We start from the raw sequence: 19,204 nt of genomic DNA on the forward strand, positions 1-19,204 counted from the left end.
TAGAAGCTTGGTGAAATGTAGGCTCGGCTCGGCTCGGTTGCTGGCTCGAGTCGGCTCGCGAGCCTTCCAGACCATCAGGCATCAATACAGAACAGAAGCTCGAAAACACCTCATACGCAAATAGGAAACACACGATAACAACAACTATTAGATTTATTTATATACATTCATGTATGAGTCATAAAATATAGCTCAAGCTCACACCAGGTGGTCTCAGACTTACTGCGATTTTGCAGTCTTCATCACCACGCCCAGCTATATGCCTATATAGCTCTGCATTACATCCATTATGAGGCCTAGCTATGAATAAGCAGGGTATCAAATCAATAGAGCAAAAATATACACACATGCACAGTATACAACTAAATAGACTGATGTTAAGGTGTTGAACTACTGGACCAGGTATGTCAACAGTTCATGACTCGGTTTGGCTCACAAACAACTCGCGAGTTAACTCGGCTCGACTCGGTTCATAAAGTGAGCCAACGGTGTGGTTCGAACTCAACTTGTTTAGACAACGAACCGAACCTCACGAATCAAAACTAGCTGTGAGCTGCGAGCTGCGAGCTTTTTTCCAACCCTATTTAGAACCCTGCCTCGCTTGTAGTATCTACGGAGTCCGGACTCCGGTTGGGGTGGGGCAAAAAGAGAGCAGCCGTAGAAAGACAAAAGGATAAAAGGATCACCTCGCCGTCACTCTCACTAACAGCAGCAAGCACCGCCTACTCTTCCTTAGGCTCATCCTGTCCTGTTCCTGCTACTATTCCTGCTGTCATCTGATCATCTTCTCTCCCATCACTTTCTTATCCCGCCGCTTCCAAAGCCTAGAGAGCTCTCTCCCGTCGGCGTCGCTAAACTCGCAGCCACCATAGCCACTTGCCGCCGACCTCGTTCGTCACAAGAGCTCGTTCGCAGTCGCCTAGCTTGTGAGTTGCGACCGAGCTCTAGTGGCCTTGCACTCCATGTCATTTGGCAAGAGAGACATGAGCCAGGAGAACCTGCACCAAGACCGCAAGGACGTGACGCCCATCCACTTCAGGACGCCGACGCCGCCGCTGCAGCAGCCGCAGCATGGCGGCCACGGTGAGCACCAGCATCAGCAGCTGGAGTGCTTCTCTGATGAGGTGGACAGCCGCGCGAGCGCCGAGCTGAAGGATCCCGCGAGTGCCGGGACCCTGGTGGTCTCCAGCGGCGGCGACGGGGCGAGCATCGAGGTGGCCAAGAAGCGGAGGGGGCGGCCGCCGGGGTCCAAGAACAAGCCGAAGCCGCCCGTGGTGATCACGCGGGAGGCGGAGCCCGCGGCGGCGATGCGGCCGCACGTGATCGAGATACCCTGTGGCCGCGACGTCGCGGACGCGCTCGCGCGCTTCGCGACCCGCCGCAATCTCGGGATCTGCGTGCTCGCTGGCACGGGCGCCGTCGCCAACGTCTCGCTCCGCCACCCTACCCCCGGCGTCCTTTGCGCGACGCCCGCCGCCGTCGTCTTCCACGGGCAGTACGAGATCCTCTCCATCTCTGCCACGTTCCTTCCCCCGGCCATGTCTGCCGTGGCGCCGCAGGCCGCCGGCGGCGTCTCCATCTCGCTCGCCGGCCCGCACGGCCAGATCATCGGCGGCACCGTGACGGGCCCGCTCTACGCCGCGACCACCGTCGTGGTCGTCGCCGCCGCCTTCACCAACCCCACCTTCCACCGCCTCCCCGCGGACGACGACGCGTCGGTGTCCGTCTCGGTCTCCTTCTCCGCCGGCAGCGGCGACGCCGCGGACGAGCACCGCGGCCATCAGCAGCACCAACCTGAGCCGCCGCAAGAACAGCGCCACGTCGTGCAACGGCAGCCCGCGCCGCATCTCGCCGCGTCCGCCTCGGTCGCGCAGCCTTGCGGTCCGGTGCCCATCTTCGCTTGCTACCCGCCGCCGCCCCAAGAAGTGATGTGGCCGCCGGTGGCTCGTGCGCCGCACCCGCCGCCGCCACCGTACTGATCGCACGCCCGGTGATCAATAACTGGTACGCGTTTACCGCAGCTTTCGCATCATGTAAGGTTACTGAATGTGACGATGCGCGCTTCGGCGCTATATCTACTTCGACCTTAGCATTTAGGGTTTAACTTGATCTCTTTCTTTTGGTCTTGTGATGATACTGTCATTGATCTGTATTGCAAGAAGCTAGCACACACTGCTACCTTTTCTTTCTCTGTTGCATGCACATCTCAAACTAAACGAACAAGTTATTACTCCGTTCATAAATACGCGATCTCCCATGCATATGCTTGACTACTTTTTTTTCTATTAGAATATATTTATAAAATCTATTAAATTTATGATATTATAAAAATATTTATCAAGACAAATATACACACATGATATTAAGGTTTTCAAATTAAATATTGTAAAAACTATTGATAGTCAAAATTTTAAAAAATTAACCAAATCTTTTCTAGAATACTATGTATTTATAACAGGATGGAATTAACCGAATCTGGTATGGAGAAGAACAGAAGATATTCGGAGTAGTTACTGAACCTTCGACTGCAGCTACTATTTGACGGTGCATTTGTGCAAAGATTAGCAATATAAAAACAGGCGCCTGCAAAATAGTAGCGCTACTATTAGCCAGGTGCATGAACCGTACTCTATTATGGGAGAGGATAACATCTCAGAGGCAACCCGTTCTCTGGACTGGAGACATTGGCTCTCTTCCGCATGGGCCTTCAGCAGTGCTAGAAAAGTAGAAATGTTCTACCTAGAAACAATTGAACTTCCGTGATTTAGCACTGTTTGAAATGCAGAAATTTTTGTAGGAACAGTTTGATTTCGGCAAAAGCCAGAAAAAATACGAACGGGAACTACAAGGTCTCCCTTCGTGATTGTATGTAGAAAATCGAGCTGCCCCCAATCTTGGTGTGGCCTAGTCGCCCAGATATCTCTTGTCGTTGCTTGGCCCTCAGGCTGTAGCACACACCATAAGATCATCTTAACCATATTTTCTTTATTTTTGTTCACTTTTTATTCTACTCTTTGTTTGGATTTTTTTTATTTTCTCTTATCTCTACTAGTTTTTCTTTGAAGATATTTATGAAAGGAAAGAAGAGAATCTCATTCTGAAGAGAATAATCTTAATAATCCTTTCATAAAAAAAACATAAAGGTAAATTGTTGAAGAAAAAAAAACAAAAATTTATTTATAAAGAGATTTTAGACGATTGGGAATGGTCTAAACGACATGACCTGATGTGACAATATGGATGTTGGTATAGGCTGCAGTGCAGCGCTGGCCGGACCGTTGGATCTCGCATAGGTCGACGCTGCAACTTTGACCACCAATTTTGGTGTAACTGGGATAACCACCGTAACTTCAGTCAACATGGATCGTTGGATCGAGGCAAATTCATCTCCCAATCGTCTGATCCGTTTTGACGCTTCGTACCTGAGAAGATCAGATGGATCCAAATAAGTGTTTTGAAAAGGGGTCTGCTGGGCCGTGTACAAGGAACAGCTCCGCATAATCGGTCCAATTACACCGTACTGGTTACAGATTTTAAAACCTTTGATCCGAATTGTACCATTCAAATATTTGACCAAATCTCGTCCAAAAGTCCAAAAATAACGTGAATTCCTTGTTTTCGTCTTTTTATTGTCCCCCTTCCTATGTGCTTATTCTACTAAGAAGCTAAATCATGCTCATTCTACTGTAGATCCGACGGAGTTCTCGTACCTCTCACGGCCTGCCTTGACTTTGTCTGCTACACGTACCAGTTGCTGTTCTAGTTCGGTTTGTGTTATATGGAAACATATTCTATTTTGCTTAACATTGTGCAATCGAGGATTTGCCACTGAATAAATTGATGCTTGAGTATTAGTTCACGGCTAAGATTCTAATGCAGCTGATATCACTCTTGATTCGCATTGAAAAGATTCGTGCTTGAGAAATTTTGGCTAAGATGCTATGCAAGGTGATTGGGAGTTAGCTAGATTGCCATTAAAAAAATTGGCTCTCGAGGATATATTATGGCTAAGACGCTAATGCATGGTGATTGGGTGTAGCTATAACTTTGAATTTCTTAGGTCCATTTGAAACGCAGGATTCTCAAAACTCATAAATAGGGGAAACACAGAATTGAGATGGCTAGGCACTTACATGAATCTAGAATGCAGGAAAGTTTCAAATGAAACATTTGCAATGCAGAAACAAGGGAATTCCAAAACTCAAAGGAAGAAATCCACAAGGTTGGACCTCATGCTTAGTTTCCTCCAAAATTCCTTTGGAATAGCCGACTCCATAGGAATTTCAAAGGAATTGTGGGGAAGCATTCCTTTGTTCCAAAATGGCCTCATAGGAAATATTCCTATAGGAATTGAATCTTCTAAAATTTCTAGACTTTTCCTCCATTTCAAAGGGACCCCAGGTCCTGTTTGGATTGGAGGTTTTGCAGAAGAATTTCAAAGGAAAGCAGTTCCTATGTTTTGCAATCCTCTGGAAAGTCTTGATTTCCTGCATGAAATGGAGGAAAGAAAACATTCATTCAGAGCCAGGGGAAAGAATCTTCGCTCGCTCTCTCCCTCCCACTGCTTCTCTCTCGTTCCTATGATCCAAACAACCTAAACTTTTCATTGTTGTGTTTTGAATTTTTGTAGTTTTTGACTTTTCAATCTATCCTATTCCTGTGTTTTTACCCTTTCTTTGTTTTGCATTCCTTTGTTCCAAATAGTGCAATTGACACTTTTGAGGATGCAAGATGATTCATTACAGCTAGGACTTTGAGCATATAGCAACACTAGAGAATAGAACAGAAAATATTGGACTATATTAGAAAAGAATTGTGGACATATACTCCATGCAATGGTTGCGCTGGTTCTATTATTTGAAGACTTATCTATAAGAAGTCGTGGTTTGGTCTGGCTACTTTAAGCGTTATGTATAAAGATGTTCATGCCATCAAACTTTGGATATTTTGGTATGAATGATACTACCGATTAAAGTAACTAATGGGTGACTAAATATCAATCTATCTTTCAAAGTTAACATCAAAACTTATTAAAAGGTTAGTCTACTTAATTCTTATTTGTATATATGCTCTAAATTAAAACATGTTATTGCGTCTCTTTGCAGGTACACCACCTTTTCCTATTGTATGCTTACCTGTTTGGGAGAGCTCAACTCTTGTATTCTAGCATGATTTGGAGTTTAATTATAAGCTAAAATAAAATGATTTAAGCCTTTTTTAATCTAAAAACAAAACAAGATGGTTCGTCCAAAAAAATGGAGTTTAATTATAAGCTAAAATAAAATGATTTAAGTCTTTTTTAATCTAAAAACAAAACAAGATAGTTCGTCCAAAAATCCTTAACCTACCTTGGTTTCTCCCTAGCTCTAAGAATTCTTGCTGAAACTTTACAAACGCCCTTAATATATGACGGAATAAGTATTAGTACATTCTGCATGTAGTCTCAAGCTCCCAAATTCATGTAGATACGTCGAATACAAATTTTCAATAATGACCATTAACATTTTTTCGCACACAATCTCGTTTTCCAAAATACCTGGATCCGCTACATGCTCCTTACCGTTAACACATTAATTCTTTTATGAAAGGCAAATGTAAGGCAAACACCAATCAACAGCTTCTTTTATTTACACAGTACACACCAAATGTAAGGCAAACGTTGTTTCTAGACAACAATGTTAAGACAAACATGGTACGTGAATATTTCACCGGTGAGAAAGGATATTTTTATTGCAACCATGAGCGAACTCCAAAAGCGATGCAATTGGGCAATTGGCTTCTCTTCATTGCCTCAGTCCCTCACTATACGTGAGTGTACATTGTTGAAATGTTAACATTTCGATTCCCCTCAGAATAGGGTGAATTCTGGCATCCCAAACATCCCTCAATGAGAAAAAGGACAGGTAAACGTCGTCAACAATACCGAGAAAATAAAGAACTGTTCATGCTTCATCGATCGACTACGTGCTCTTCTCCTGCCGGCCAGCATCGCGCCCGTATTGTCAGTACGCCACTCGGTCGTCAAGAAGCATGGAAGCGGGAGAGAGAACCCTCGGTCCTCCCGGTCCAAAAGTTGGCTCCGCCTTTTGCCTTTGCCCTGCCGGCCGGCCGCGCAAGCCTGCAGCCGGAAGGACAGCGGCCTGCCTGCGAGAGGCGACTGCAAGCGCGCCCGCAGCACAGCGGCAGAGCCGGCCGGGGCCGGGATGCGCGCACGACAGAAACCGGAGAAATTAACCAAGGGATCGAAGAGAGCAGGCAGGCTCTGAGGGACGAGACCGCGTGGGTATCTTCCTGCTGTACGTACTTGGCTGCGCGTAGCCTGCGCCGGCCACCCACCATGCATGAACGCTACCTTTCTCGTTTCCTGAGCGTTCTAGCTTAGCTCTTACGGTGCACGTAGCAGCTCATCAGCTACGCAGCCAGCTAGCCGGCCTTGTATAGCGTGTCCCATGAGAAGCACTGTTCATCGGCCCTGCGCCCCTGCCGGTGCTTGGACTAGCTCAAGACCAGCAGTGATGGTCTGCGTAGTTGAACGGCCGCTTAGTTTTCAACGGCGTAATGGTCCAACGCGCATGAACTGCAACGGAGGCGCATGCATGCAAGTCTAGCACCAGTGTACGTTGCGGTTTCGATGGAGAGGACGAACGTCGCTTCAGGGAGCTCAGTGCAATCTGAACGATACTACTGGCTAGCTCGGTCCCAAGCTGTACGTAGATGCAAAGGCTGAGCTTATCTTGCTTGGCCCGAAAAGAAAAAGAACTATTACCACGGAAAGACAAGACAACGTAGCGCTCTCGACTTGAGACTTTGAGAGAGAGAGAGAGAGAGAGAGAGAGAGAGAGGATGGTTTCTTTGTTTCACTCGGCATGCAGTGCAGGGCAGGAAGCGGAGTCCGGAGGAAGAACCAAAGGCGCGCAGAAGGTGCATGCTGCGCGGCTTTTGTTGCGTGCAGTGCCGGTCCAGGCAGGCTAGGCTCCGTGGTCTGGTCTTTCTCTCCTTTCCTTTGGTGGGCTTTTGCTTGGTGCTTCTACTTTAGCCGTGTTGCGCGCGGCCGGGCCCAGGATCGTATCTTGAATCCCTGTGGAAAACTAAAGCTCGACACTGAGCTTTAGGAGCTTCCTAGCTAGGTACATAGCTTCCGCTCAAAAAATAATAAAAGCCAGGTACGTAGCTTGTCTTTTCTATCCACTCCTGCCATTCCATGCAATGCCAATATGCCGTGCCCCTTGGTTTCTCTCTTTTTCTGCTGGTTTCCTGTAGTGTTAGCTAGCAGTACTGTGGTTGTAATAGATAAAGGTTTCCTTTGGGCGAAGACCGCGGTTTTATTGTGCGATTAGTGCGAGATACGTACGATGTGAGCCGAACCCACCAGGACTCGAAGTCTGAGTGACGCACGGGAGCTCCGATTTATTTCGGTTTTTTCAGTTTCTTCGGCGTGGCGCTACAGAAAGGATTACGACGTACTCGTCATCTACGGGATTCTCGATGGGTTCTGGTGATCTTCGGATGGACGCTTTCTTCAAGCTGTGTGTAGTTGTAGGGCTAGCATGTGTGCGTGCGTTAAATGTGTATGGAGTAGGTCCGTGTGTGTGGGGTGAGTGCGCGCGTGTTTATGTTCAGATACTACAGCTGTATTCAGTGGTGAAAAGTAAAAAAAACTTCTTGGTCACAGAGTAAAATCCTGCGTGGGTATGTACTTAACTAATCAGTCAAGTCTCATTTAATATTATCCACTCGAGTATTTTTCTTCGTCAGTTGCTTGCTTTCGGCAAGGCATGTTCATGGGGTGGCGTGGCGTTACAGTAACCCGTATCGTAGCATTTAATGTCACAGGATGGCCTGACGAGTGAGCGTGATGACATTAGGTGATGGTACAGGACATGCACGACAACCAGAGCGAGATGTGCGTGCTTAACTATCGTCATGATAAGCTAGAAATAACTAGGCTTTATCAGGCATAGGTCTACCATCTGTTTTTGTGTGGTCCATTTGTATGACCATCTTTCCTCTAGTATATAAAGGGATGAAGACCTAGCTTGTAGAAATACGGAACACACTCTGTAACAAGTTTACCTAATTCATAAGACAATACACATGACATAGGGCTATTATCCCACGGGAAGCCTGAACTTGCATAAATCCTTATGTTCTTGAGTCCAATTTGATATACACCCACAGAAAATGTAGATTAACGCACCTATCGTATGGTATACCACGGATTCATTGTCAATGATTATCCCCCGACAGTTGGCGTGCCAGGTAGGGGGTCGTTTTTTGAGTTTTCTGCAAGTTTGGAGGCTATGATGGGGCTACCCACATTCAGATCCATGGTGGCTACAGAGTCCCGTTCTGACGACCCCGGCCGTCGTAAGGTTTTCGTCATAGGGTGCGACCTAGACGAGCCCAGTATGCTCCAAGTGTGGGACACCGAGCTGGAGTCCGAGAACTCTGAGACGGAATATGAAGTTTGCATGGTGGCTCATGCAGCGGGGGGCAACAATGACGCTCGTGCTGCAGGAACTGGAGGTGAGTCCCAGGCCGTAGGCCCAGAGGAAAACCAGCTTGACGCCAGGCATGAAGATGGTCCTATATTGCCCCTGCAACATCAACGCCACCTGGAGGAACATATGCATGAGGTTGAGACCTTGGTCGTGTCGTCTTCAAGGACGTTGCACCGCACACGGAACGCGAGCGCCGGGGGCTCTCCCCCCTCGTGATGTCTCACCGCTCTGTGGTCAGCAGCTTGACTATGAGGCTATGACCCCTGCACGGAACTTGCATACCGCGCAAGTACTTTTTAGTCATCCGCTGATAGCGGTACCAGAGGGTTCACCAGTAGTGCCATGGCTGTATAATTTCGCCCTCTTAGTGGGGACTGCCTCACGCCAGACCATGGCAGCTGCCACCTCGTCCACTGTAAGGGACGGTAGGATGGTGGTTGGTAGGGTTCACAGTGGGCTCCACAGCAGGAGGAAACCCAAGCTCCCTCAGCGGCAGGGAATATGAGGAGACCTCCACCTCGCGGGACAGTACACCTACTGACCTATGCGACTCGCTTCACCACCGCGACCTCTGAAACGGGCCACTCGAAAATAGGAGAATCACGCCCAGCGAGAGCAAGAAAAGGGCAAGCGTCCCTGTCACTCACTGTCCTCTTGTAGGAAAGTGTCATACTCCTCTGTCCCGTCGCTAGGGCCGCGAGAACATTGGCTCTCCCCCCGAGTGCATGCAGTTGCCCAACAGCAAGTGGCCCCTCATTAGGAGATAAGGTGCAACGCTTTTTCTGCCCGGCTGCGAGAGATGCGTTGGCCGGACAAGTTTTGACCAGTTCTAGCCGAAAAATATGATGACAGACTTCCAAGAAGGAAATAAAGAATCAACAAAAGGAAGTGTTATGATTTCAATAAGAAGGGGTATGGAATTGTACCATATCCTTACAAGAGGGAAGAAGCTTTATCACCATCAAGAACTCAAGCAAGCTCTTATCACGATGACAAACACCAAAAGAAGAGGCCCTCAGCTAAGTTAAGATCACTCAAGACAAGGGGTAAAGAAAAATATCATCAATATGAGAAGCTTCAAGTGAAGAGGCTTGGCGAAAAAATTTGCTACACATGTCGCGAAAAGGGATATGTTGGTAAAAATTATCCCAAGGGTAACATTCTTAAACCTAACTCTTTCAATAATAATCAATATTTGCTTAGTAAAGTTAAGAGTGGTACTTGTGTTCTAAGGTGATTAGTTCACCTTATGCTAATACAAGGGCTATTTGAGTGACTAAGTATCTCGTGACTAACTTTAAAGAATTCAACATGGTTTGGATACCATAAAGTGCTTAATTTGCTAAATAGGTACTTGGAGATGCATTGAAAACTTGGCTCACTTGAGAAGAATTATATTGCATATCTCATATCAAGTTTCCTTTCAAGTGGTATTTCTCATCATTTGTGGAAAGAACGCCAAATACGAAGATTATTGTTCCAATATCAAGAACCAATGGCATCTCGGTAACAAGTATCTAGTTTAAAATTTCTAGCCTCCTTAACCTTATATAGTGTGAATATTCACAATCTTTGGTGATTATGAATACTTGATATTGGCTAGGTAGTTTTTGCATGAAATTTAATATTATTATAAATTGGTGCATTTAATAGTGCTCTACTAGAGCAAAATATTGTGAGTGATACAAGCTATGAATGCTTGGTGTTAGTCATTAAGAAAAATATCAAGAAAAGATCAAAAATCAAGAAAATCTCAAGCATCTTATCTCTTTGGATAATCCAGATATTCCGGATTGAATTCGGAAGTTCCGATCTTTGTAAACCAAATATTCCAAGCTAAATTTGGAAGTTACAAAATCTGCAGAAGGTTAGAGGTATGTTAAGATGAAGAAAGAAGTTAAAATTGGACCTCCACTTTTAAGTGCTTCGTTCAAGGGCTCATCAAATGTCCAAGAAGCCATTACATCAATGATGTTCCAGGAGACATTTAAAAGAGGGATGATAATTGATAAAAACTCTTGTTACAATTTATTATGAATTTTACCTTCATATGTCTTTGTGAGCTATATAAAGTAAAAGAAACGCTAGAGGATTTGAACTTAGTGATAGCTATGGAAGATGAACTTAATCTACCATGTGAAGAAAAAATGAGTGAAAAAACTTGTAGATTGCTAAACCATAATTCACATCTTGTGGTAATCTACATTATCTCATGGTTGTAAGTTTATTCTTGACATAAGTATTTTCTTTATAATTTTTTTTACTTTAACTCAAAATATAGGATACATTTCTCTAAATTCTCAAAATTGGCGTGAAAAACTAAGCACACAGGATATATAGGATATATCCAGCATCATAGCACATTCGTCATCTTCACAGCACCACGTGAACGGCCAATTAGCTTTTAACTAGGTCCGCTAAACTACGGGGTATCAGCATGTGAGCCACGTCCTCTGTACAAACTAGATTCGTGCTTAAATAGAAAATAAGTAATAAGTATGTTTATCTAATACAGAGTAGCTTGCTTTGAACGTCATTAGAAGCAATAAGTAATAAAGATGTTTATCTAACATAGAGTTTATAATTCCTTCTGCCATAGGTATTTATTTGGTTATTTTATTTTGCAATTCATGTGCGCATGGGATGGTAAAAAGCTACACACACCAATCTGCACGGTGAGCATATTAGTCTGTCGCACTGTCGTATGTACATTTTAAGTTACAATACTATACTTTACACGTGATATATATACACACACACGATGCACGTGCAGAATGGCCAAGCACTGAGGAGGCACTTTTTATCAGTCTATTGACGTATGACGAGAATTCGTGTTGACATGTAATATTTGCAGGTGTACGAGAATATCTTAGCCGTATCGTGGACAAGACGATTTGAAAGAGATAGTTATAGAAATAAATCTATTTCTATAAACCTATTTATTTGTACTCAAAGTTAAGTTATAGTTGTATTTGAAATTCAAGTTGCAAGCTTTATCTGAAAGCAATTTTGTTATTTGTCATGATGCTACGTATCTAGATAGTTTTATATAAATTTTTAACGCTGTTGCAATGCACGGATAGAAATCTAGTAAATAGAAAAGAACGGAAACCATGTGGAAGCCTGCATGCATAAGAGTACCCCAAACTAGGTTGATGAAGTGCCGAATGGGCCATCTGAGACGTCCACACCGCGCTGCAGTGACCCAACGGCACCCAACCCAACTCAAGTCCACGTAGAGCTTCCGATTGGGCCAGGACCAACTACTACAGACACTAACCTAGCCCAGCGATCGGCCCGAGCTAATGCCACACGGAACCACAGAGTGACAGAGCATACTAGATCCTCTGGTGGGGTCCGCCTCCCCACCGCCCCCTCCCAATTTCTTGGGGCGCGACCAGTAAAACCCGGCCAGCTCATCCGCTCTGGCAGCCTCGTCTGGATCCGGCTCTCGCCAAGCACGGGACAGCGTTTTCCGCCCACGACCCGCCGAGATCTTCGGAGCTCCGCACCGCACCCGTCACGTGCCCGGTTCCTCAGCCGCGGAGCCGCGCCCGCGCCGTTGGTCGCGACGCACCCGAGCCATCAGCGACGGGCCATGCCGCCACGGGGTCAGGTCAGGTCAGGTCAGTCAGGATCACGGCGCCCCCACGGAATTTTGCCCCGCGGGGCGCGCGCGTGCCGGCGGCGTCCGCATGACGAGGCTGTGCCCTGTGTTACCAGCACAGTTCCGTGCTGGAATCGAAGTGTAGGCGAGGAGGATAGGCATGCCACTCATTGTCCGTGTCACATCTGGAACGGTCCTTTTCCAGAGCCGATGGAATACGCTACCGCCGATGGAATAATCCTGAGTCCGTCCGTCCGTCCGTCCCCGGAACTCGCTGCGTTCTATGCTTCCGAGGCCCTTGGGACCAGCGGCGCGGCGGCTGGCTGCTGCTTCCACGCGCGCGGCTTCGGCGGCGCGGCGGCTCTGTCCACCCGACGGCCACGAAGCTGAGCTGGTACGGCCCGCCGTCGTGCGGGAGGATGCTCTTGGGCAGCTGCCTCGTCCTCGACTTAGCCGGTGAGCACTTGTGCGCCTGCGTTTGAACACTCCTGCTCTCGGAAATGCCTGCGTTTCGTATTTTGTCTCGCGTGTGTGGTGCCTTATCTGTGCATTGCGCGACGTGCAAGCAGTTGCGTTTTTTTTTTTTTGCGTGGAAGAGTATCGTCGATAATGTTCATTGTTGAATGGCGCATGATATGAGCCAAGCATCTCCCACCTTAACAAGGAAAAGAGCGCGTTTTTTGTTGGGTTAGTCAGGGATTAGTATTCGAGGTTAACCTTTAAACCAATCGTTATAAGCGCTTTGAATGAATTTTAAAACGACACATGCGTATGGCCAAGAAGCAACAAGGTCCCATAGCACCCACTCCAACTCCCAAGGAATCCGAAGGCCAGGATCCTTCCACCACATGCAATCCAACGGACTCAACTTCACCCGCAAACTAACACCTATGCGGTCGCTCCCAATTAGGCCAAAGTAATGTCTATCTCATCCACATCATATAGACACTAGTCAACAGATTATCTCTCCAATACAAATTTTCTTTTAGATCTTAAAATATGTGTTCACGTCTAAGTTTTAATTGGTCTATATTTATTTGCATGCTTTATACAACACATGAATATGGACACTGATAGTTCTATTGTGCCTAGTTTATATCTTATCAAATATAATTCCTCTTGTCATAAAATACTTGTCATTTTTATTTTTTACGATCTTTGATGTACAACTTTGACTATTATTTTTTTTATTAAAATATAGTTATAATATTAATAAAAATATAATGTTATAAAAATATTTTTCAATACAATTTACACATATAATTTTTATGTTTCTAAACTAAATATTTTAGAACCTATTGACAATCAAAATTTTAAAAGTTTATCTAGATCTTTATCAGAACAACAAGTATTTATGATCGGAGGGTATTAGCTTACCCTTTCTCTTCTTTAACTTTTTATCATATCATAAAAAAATCATTTATGAATTTATTACTTAATGTCAAAAAAATAAGTTAACTTGGAGCATTTGGAATGATTTTTTTCATCCAATTTCAGCCACAAAACGGTTCAATCACCCTAATTAATTCTTTTCCCGGAAAAAATAAACCACCGCCTCGTCCTCGATTCCTCCGCCACATCGCCGTCGTCTCCTCCGCCTCCTGTCTATCCTCTCGTCCAACTAAAAGCACCGGCCATTGCGGCACCAAGCTTTCCCTCAAATGCCCGAGACCCCAACGCCGCGACGCGAGAACCCGCACCGCCCCGTCCTCACATGGCTCCCGATCTCCTCCTCCGCGCCGCTTCCCCGTGCATCCACCCCGCCGCGGCCGGCTCCGCTGACTCTGGCCGGGGACATGGCGCGGTGACGGTGAGCTGCTCCCCGCTTGCTTGCCCATTTCGTGGGGTTTTTTATTTGTTGTTATTCTTTTTGTTGATCTGTGGGGTTTGTGGGTGCGGCAGATCGGTGATTCGAGGCCGCGCGATGTTGCTCTGCGGGTGGGAGGATCTAGTCGGTGAGTTGAATCGATCCCATCTATAAATTTTGCATCTTTCTTAGTTTGGATGAGTGATTGGATCTTGGAACTATTTGCATCTTTCTGCTTTGATCGGTGGTCGTGGTTGGCAACCAGCAACCCATTCCGGACCGCTGATCTGGTGGCAAATTTAGATGTTTGAGCTATTATCTGAGCTTTCTGGGCGGAGCTCCAAGTGCTATTTGTTTGGTCAGCTTGCTTGATGAACGATTTGAATGGGTTAAGCTAGCTTCCTTCTCAGTTTGCGTAGCTTAACGTTGATGCCTCTGTTCTTCCTATCTGACGGAGGTGTGTTGTGCTGCGTGGAAAACGAGATCCAAATTTGGGGAATTGTGTATCTCGGGAGGTGTAGCTTTGTCAAGGACATGATTCTGCAATTTAGAGCAACGTTACCCTTTTTTATGTTTTGAATTTGAATTTTCTGGGGTACACTCTTGTCGGATGGAAACGCTATTGTAGATGGATCTATTCGTATTGCCCAGTGTTAACATATTATAGGTGCTCGTTAAGCCGGTGCTTGGGACAGCTGGACTTGCATTTCTATTGTCAGTATGCTCACGAGTGGTTCCAATTTAAGCCTATCCGAAAACATCTTTTTCACTTAACTATGTATAGTATTATGGGCGAGTTAGTGTTATTCTGTGTGGTATCCTGAGCCAGTTGGTGAATTGTAACAATAGTGCAGTGATATTCTCCAAGAAGAAATGCTAACAGAGTTAACAGTGTATGTCGGAGGGTTAACTCCTGTCGCAGAGATCCTGAGGGATCCCTTTTTAGAGATTCGGCCAGAGGGATGATTCTGAATATGTTTGCTGGAGAAATAAATGGATGTAAATGCGATGACAGATGGGGTGGAATGATCTAATGTAGAGAAAGTAAATGCGTTGGAGGGATTTTTAGATAGGTTCGGGTCGCACTGCGCGTAACACCCTACTCCTGTGTGGATGCTATAAATACCCTGAGAATGTCTCTCAGGAATGTGCTGGTTACAAGAATGTTTGGCTATCCTAGAGCCTCGGGCTCCTTGTTCTTCGGTGGTCACAGCTTCTATGCCTGTACGAAGGTGTTCTTCGATCTCTGAGCAAGTGCCTGAGAGTTCGAGTGTCCTCTTCAATTTGTCTGGGATTGCCTCTCCCTTGGCTCTCCTTTGTCCGTGCCTACCAGCTGCTTTAAATACCCGCCGGCGGTTGCGTACCTGGAAAGGGAGGGCACGAGCTCTAAGGCGCCATAAATAGAAAGGGCGTCATCATAGCCTCTGCGCGAAGTGACGAGGGGTTGAAAACGCGCCCCGCGCCCGGTCTTCAGTCGTCATGATGGCGCTGGCAACGGGCGCCGTGGAGAGGGTCCACCGGGCAACCGTAGAGCGGCCCGGCGTGCCCGCCCGGTTTTGTTCGCCTGTCACAGCAGCGCGGCAGACGAAACGCCTCGGGCCTCGCGATGCTATCCCGAGGCGCACCAGATGGCGCGGGATGGAACCCGTGCATTAAATGTCCTCACACCCTTCTGCCAGAGGATGGCAGGGACTGGCACCGAGCGTGGCGGGAGCAGTTGGAGGTGACAGGTCACGCGCGCCCTTAAATGCGGCATCGGGCCTTTCACTGGCTGACACCTCATCGTTGGACCCCTGTGGGGGCCACTGACGGGGGGCTTCCTAGACCGTCGGGGAACCGAGTGCTCGGGGGTTACTGTTCACCTCCCCGGGCACTCTCTCCCGAAAACGCCATCTCTTGGTCCTCGGGGAACCGGGTGCTCGGGGGTCACTGTTCACCTCCCCGAGCACTCTCTCCCGGATTTGACTGTTCGGGTCCTCGGGGAACTGAGTGCTCGGGGGCCACTGTTTACCTCCCCGGGCACTCTCTTCCCGGTACTCAGCTTTCCTGGTCGTCGGGGGACTCAAGTGCTCGGGGGTCACTATTCGCCTCCCCGAGCACCCCCTTCCTGGTTACTTGGTCTTTACCCCCTTCCTGGTTACTTAGTCTTTGCAGATCATCGGGGAGTCTGGGTACTCGGGGACCACTGTTTGTGGCCCCGAGCGTCCTCTCCCGGAACTTAGTCTTTTTTACCTTGCGGAGACGACCCCCGCGGGAGGGCGCCACGTGGCGGATTGCTGGCCTGGCCTCGGAATTCGGGGACCCCTGGTTCCTGATTCACCGACAGTGTACTACACCTTTAATCACCTTTTGTCAAATTGATCGTGTTTCTATAGTATTTTGTGATTTTCATATGTTAGAAAAACTTACACAGATTTGTTAGCTGGGATTTTCTATTTTTTTATGTGCTGAATAACCCTGTATGCTGGCAAAACATCTTTGTGACCCTCCTTATGAAATTCAATGTGTTTGGACAGCAGAATATTGAATAATTTTTTCTTCTACAGGAGAGAATTCTCATGCATCACAAAGGCCTCCAGAGATCATTCTGGCTTGACCCGACAACTTCTAGATTTTCAACATGATGCAGTAGATGGGGTAGGTGGAGAACTTGATCCGTTCAGGGAGTTGAAAGAGAGGTTCATGGACTTCAAACAGCGAAACTATGTGTAAGTATATCATGAAGTGCACAATGGATCATGCACCTTCATATTTCAAAAGGTGTTCATTTTTTTTTTGGCTTATTGACGTTGTATCTGTGACTGTGGACAGGGAAGATTTTTCTAGTTATCAAAATCTTGCTCAGCAGCAAACACCCAAGGTACATAATAGCAACATTGACTGCAAATCATTTTAAATTTGTCATTACTGAGCCTCATGGGAATACATTTGGTTTTCTGTTTCTGTGCGCAGTTCATGGTGGTTGCTTGTGCTGACTCCAGGGTCTGCCCTTCGAGTATTTTGGGGTTTCAGCCTGGGGAAGCATTCACAGTCCGTAATGTGGCAAATTTGGTACCACCATATAAGGTATTGCAAATTTGGCACAACTTTAGGCTTTTTATTGAACTTTTAAGCAATGCAATTTCTTTGTGGAAGTACTGACAGTAAACAAAATGCTGCAATACCAGCATGGAGCTTCGGAGACTAGTGCAGCACTGGAGTTTGCTGTCAACACCCTCCAGGCATGAATCTCTTTTGATACTGTGTTTAGTTAAATTTTTGCATTTTTTTTTCGTTTCCCCTAATGTTAAAGGAACATATGCAGAGACTACTGAGTCATTCTTGAGTCCTGATGTAGTTACCTTCATTTGCTCAGGTTGAAAATGTATTAGTTGTAGGTCACAGCCGGTGTGGTGGCATCCAAGCACTAATGAGTATGAAAGATGACTCAGCCTCTGGGTAAAAGTTTTAGCCATTTCTTCATTACATTTTTTTTCCTGTACTTTTATATGATGCATGTCTGATTTTGTTTGTTTCTTCACACAGAAGCTTTATTAAAAACTGGGTTTCCATTGGGAAGAGTGCAAGGTTAAGCACGAAAGCAGCATCTGGAAATTTGAGTTTTGAAATGCAGTGCAAACATTGTGAAAAGGTTATTTACTCTTGCAATTGTTTTAAGCCTTGAATTCTCACAAAAATATGGCTCCTGTAGAGTAGTGGACAGGATCAATCACCTCCATGGTCTTTACTAATTCCAAGTCTATATGTTAGACAGGTTATGTGCCTACTGATTATATTGTTCTTCCTTGATGTAGTTTGTATGGAGTAGGGATGCAAGTGGGTACCCAATGGGTAATTCTGGGTCAGTATTTAGTTTATTTTTTCTTTAACTTAATTGGGTGCGGGTGAATCTTTAGTTCATTTTTTTAGTTTTGGGTCGACCCAATGATCCAAAAATACAAAACTTGCATCCCTAGTATGAAGTCTAGGATTAAATTCTATGTGTCATTGTGGTTATACAATTCAAATCTGTTCTCTCAGTGGCAGATATGCTTGATATCTTTTATTTCAAGGTTTCTAGTTTTATTATTGTGTGATGTAACTGAACATAGTAATGCCTGGTTTTCATATACTTGAAGCCACACCAGTCGTCTGACATGTATGGATTGTTTTGTTACAGGAATCAATAAATAGCTCACTGTTGAACTTGTTAACATACCCGTGGATAGAGAAAAGGGTGAATGAAGGTACTTTGAACCTTCATGGAGGTTACTACAACTTCATTGATTGCACATTTGAAAAGTGGACATTAGTGTACCGTGAAAGGCTGGAAGGTGGAAGCAAGTATGCTATTAAGAACAGGTCTACCTGGTCTTGACCCATGAAGGTCTTGTTTACTTGGGTAAATTTCACTCTGCCCCCTGCAGTTTAGCATGGTTTTGCTTTGCCACTACGTTGTTCATTTTCATCGCACCTTGCTCCATTGTGGTATTGATGTTCTGCAGAAGGGAGTCCCTGTATCAAGTAACTGTCACAAGGCTATCGGTAGCATCCATTGACACGCATGGTACTATGCACTAGCTTGTCATGCATTGTAGCAGTTACTTGATACAGGGACTCTTGACTATAGAAGAACAAAACCACAATAGAGTGAGGTGCAACACAATGAACAATATGGTAGCAAAGTGAAAGTCTGTCAAACTGCCGGGGACAAAGTGAATTTTATCCAACTATTTATGTGTTGTTTTCTGATTGAAACCATTAAGCAATTACAAATAAGCTGCAAAACAGTCACACGGATGCATGTAACCTAGCCACATTTTGCGTCATTGTGTCGTTGTAAGTTGTAACATTTGTACCACTTGGTGTATCATTGTAACAGTGAGATACAGATATCATGCCGGGTTTGTGACTGCACACCTTATCAATTTAATCGTCTTAGATACTTGTTTGAGCTCCGCAAAGTTTTGCTGGAATGCCATCTCCAATATTTACTTCCTATGTTGGAGCCACCAGCCCACCACATCGGAAATTCTTTTAGCTCATTGCGATCACAATGCATCACGTGTGCTTATCTTTTTTCTGACTTCTGTACTGCTACGATTAAACATGTCGTAGGTGAATGATTTTTCACAAATTTTGCTTCAGTCGCAGATGAGGCCTGGGCAGTTTGGACTAGTCTCTTACATTCTACAATCATCTTGTATCATTTACATTACCATGCTCCAGCAGACGTGCATCCTGTGCTAGATCACTGGCATAAGTTTAGCAGTTGATTCATGAGTAATAGCGGTTAATGCACTCACTTTT

General features: G+C 45.7%; 2 protein-coding genes across 3 annotated transcripts; both read left to right on the top strand.

The window, feature by feature from the left end:
• The first annotated feature begins 720 nt into the window (after positions 1-720).
• LOC133902113 (AT-hook motif nuclear-localized protein 17-like) lies at positions 721-3,819 on the top strand. Its single transcript, XM_062343696.1, has 2 exons — positions 721-2,004; positions 3,691-3,819. Exon 1 carries the CDS (start codon positions 963-965, stop codon positions 1,977-1,979), a length of 1,017 nt encoding a protein of 338 aa, XP_062199680.1. The 5' UTR covers positions 721-962; the 3' UTR covers positions 1,980-2,004; positions 3,691-3,819.
• Positions 3,820-12,337: 8,518 nt separating this feature from the next.
• On the top strand, positions 12,338-18,848 carry LOC133901752 (beta carbonic anhydrase 5, chloroplastic-like). 2 transcript variants are annotated; one of them, XM_062343228.1, is made up of 9 exons: positions 13,624-13,918; positions 14,011-14,063; positions 16,462-16,623; positions 16,727-16,775; positions 16,868-16,981; positions 17,083-17,136; positions 17,271-17,353; positions 17,441-17,546; positions 18,075-18,848. In XM_062343228.1, the coding sequence occupies exons 1-9, from the start codon at positions 13,823-13,825 to the stop codon at positions 18,270-18,272; spliced, it is 915 nt and encodes a 304-aa protein (XP_062199212.1). In that variant the 5' UTR covers positions 13,624-13,822; the 3' UTR covers positions 18,273-18,848. The 2 variants fall into 2 exon arrangements, with proteins under 2 accessions (XP_062199211.1, XP_062199212.1); XM_062343227.1 differs by lacking the exons at positions 13,624-13,918; positions 14,011-14,063 and adding an exon at positions 12,338-12,564.
• Positions 18,849-19,204: the final 356 nt, after the last annotated feature.

Source organism: Phragmites australis, chromosome 20, assembly GCF_958298935.1.
Source record: "Phragmites australis chromosome 20, lpPhrAust1.1, whole genome shotgun sequence".
NCBI lineage: Eukaryota > Viridiplantae > Streptophyta > Magnoliopsida > Poales > Poaceae > Phragmites > Phragmites australis.

What these genes read in the sequence shown, in the direction of transcription:
- LOC133902113 (XM_062343696.1), top strand. Translation starts at nt 963, where the DNA reads ATGTCATTTGGCAAGAGAGACATGAGCCAGGAGAACCTGCACCAAGAC.
- LOC133901752 (XM_062343227.1), top strand. Translation starts at nt 12,392, where the DNA reads ATGCTTCCGAGGCCCTTGGGACCAGCGGCGCGGCGGCTGGCTGCTGCT. An exon ending in ATTTGGTACCACCATATAAG is followed by an intron (nt 16,982 to 17,082) that starts GTATTGCAAATT and finishes CTGCAATACCAG; the next exon opens with CATGGAGCTTCGGAGACTAG. An exon ending in AAAGATGACTCAGCCTCTGG is followed by an intron (nt 17,354 to 17,440) that starts GTAAAAGTTTTA and finishes TTCTTCACACAG; the next exon opens with AAGCTTTATTAAAAACTGGG.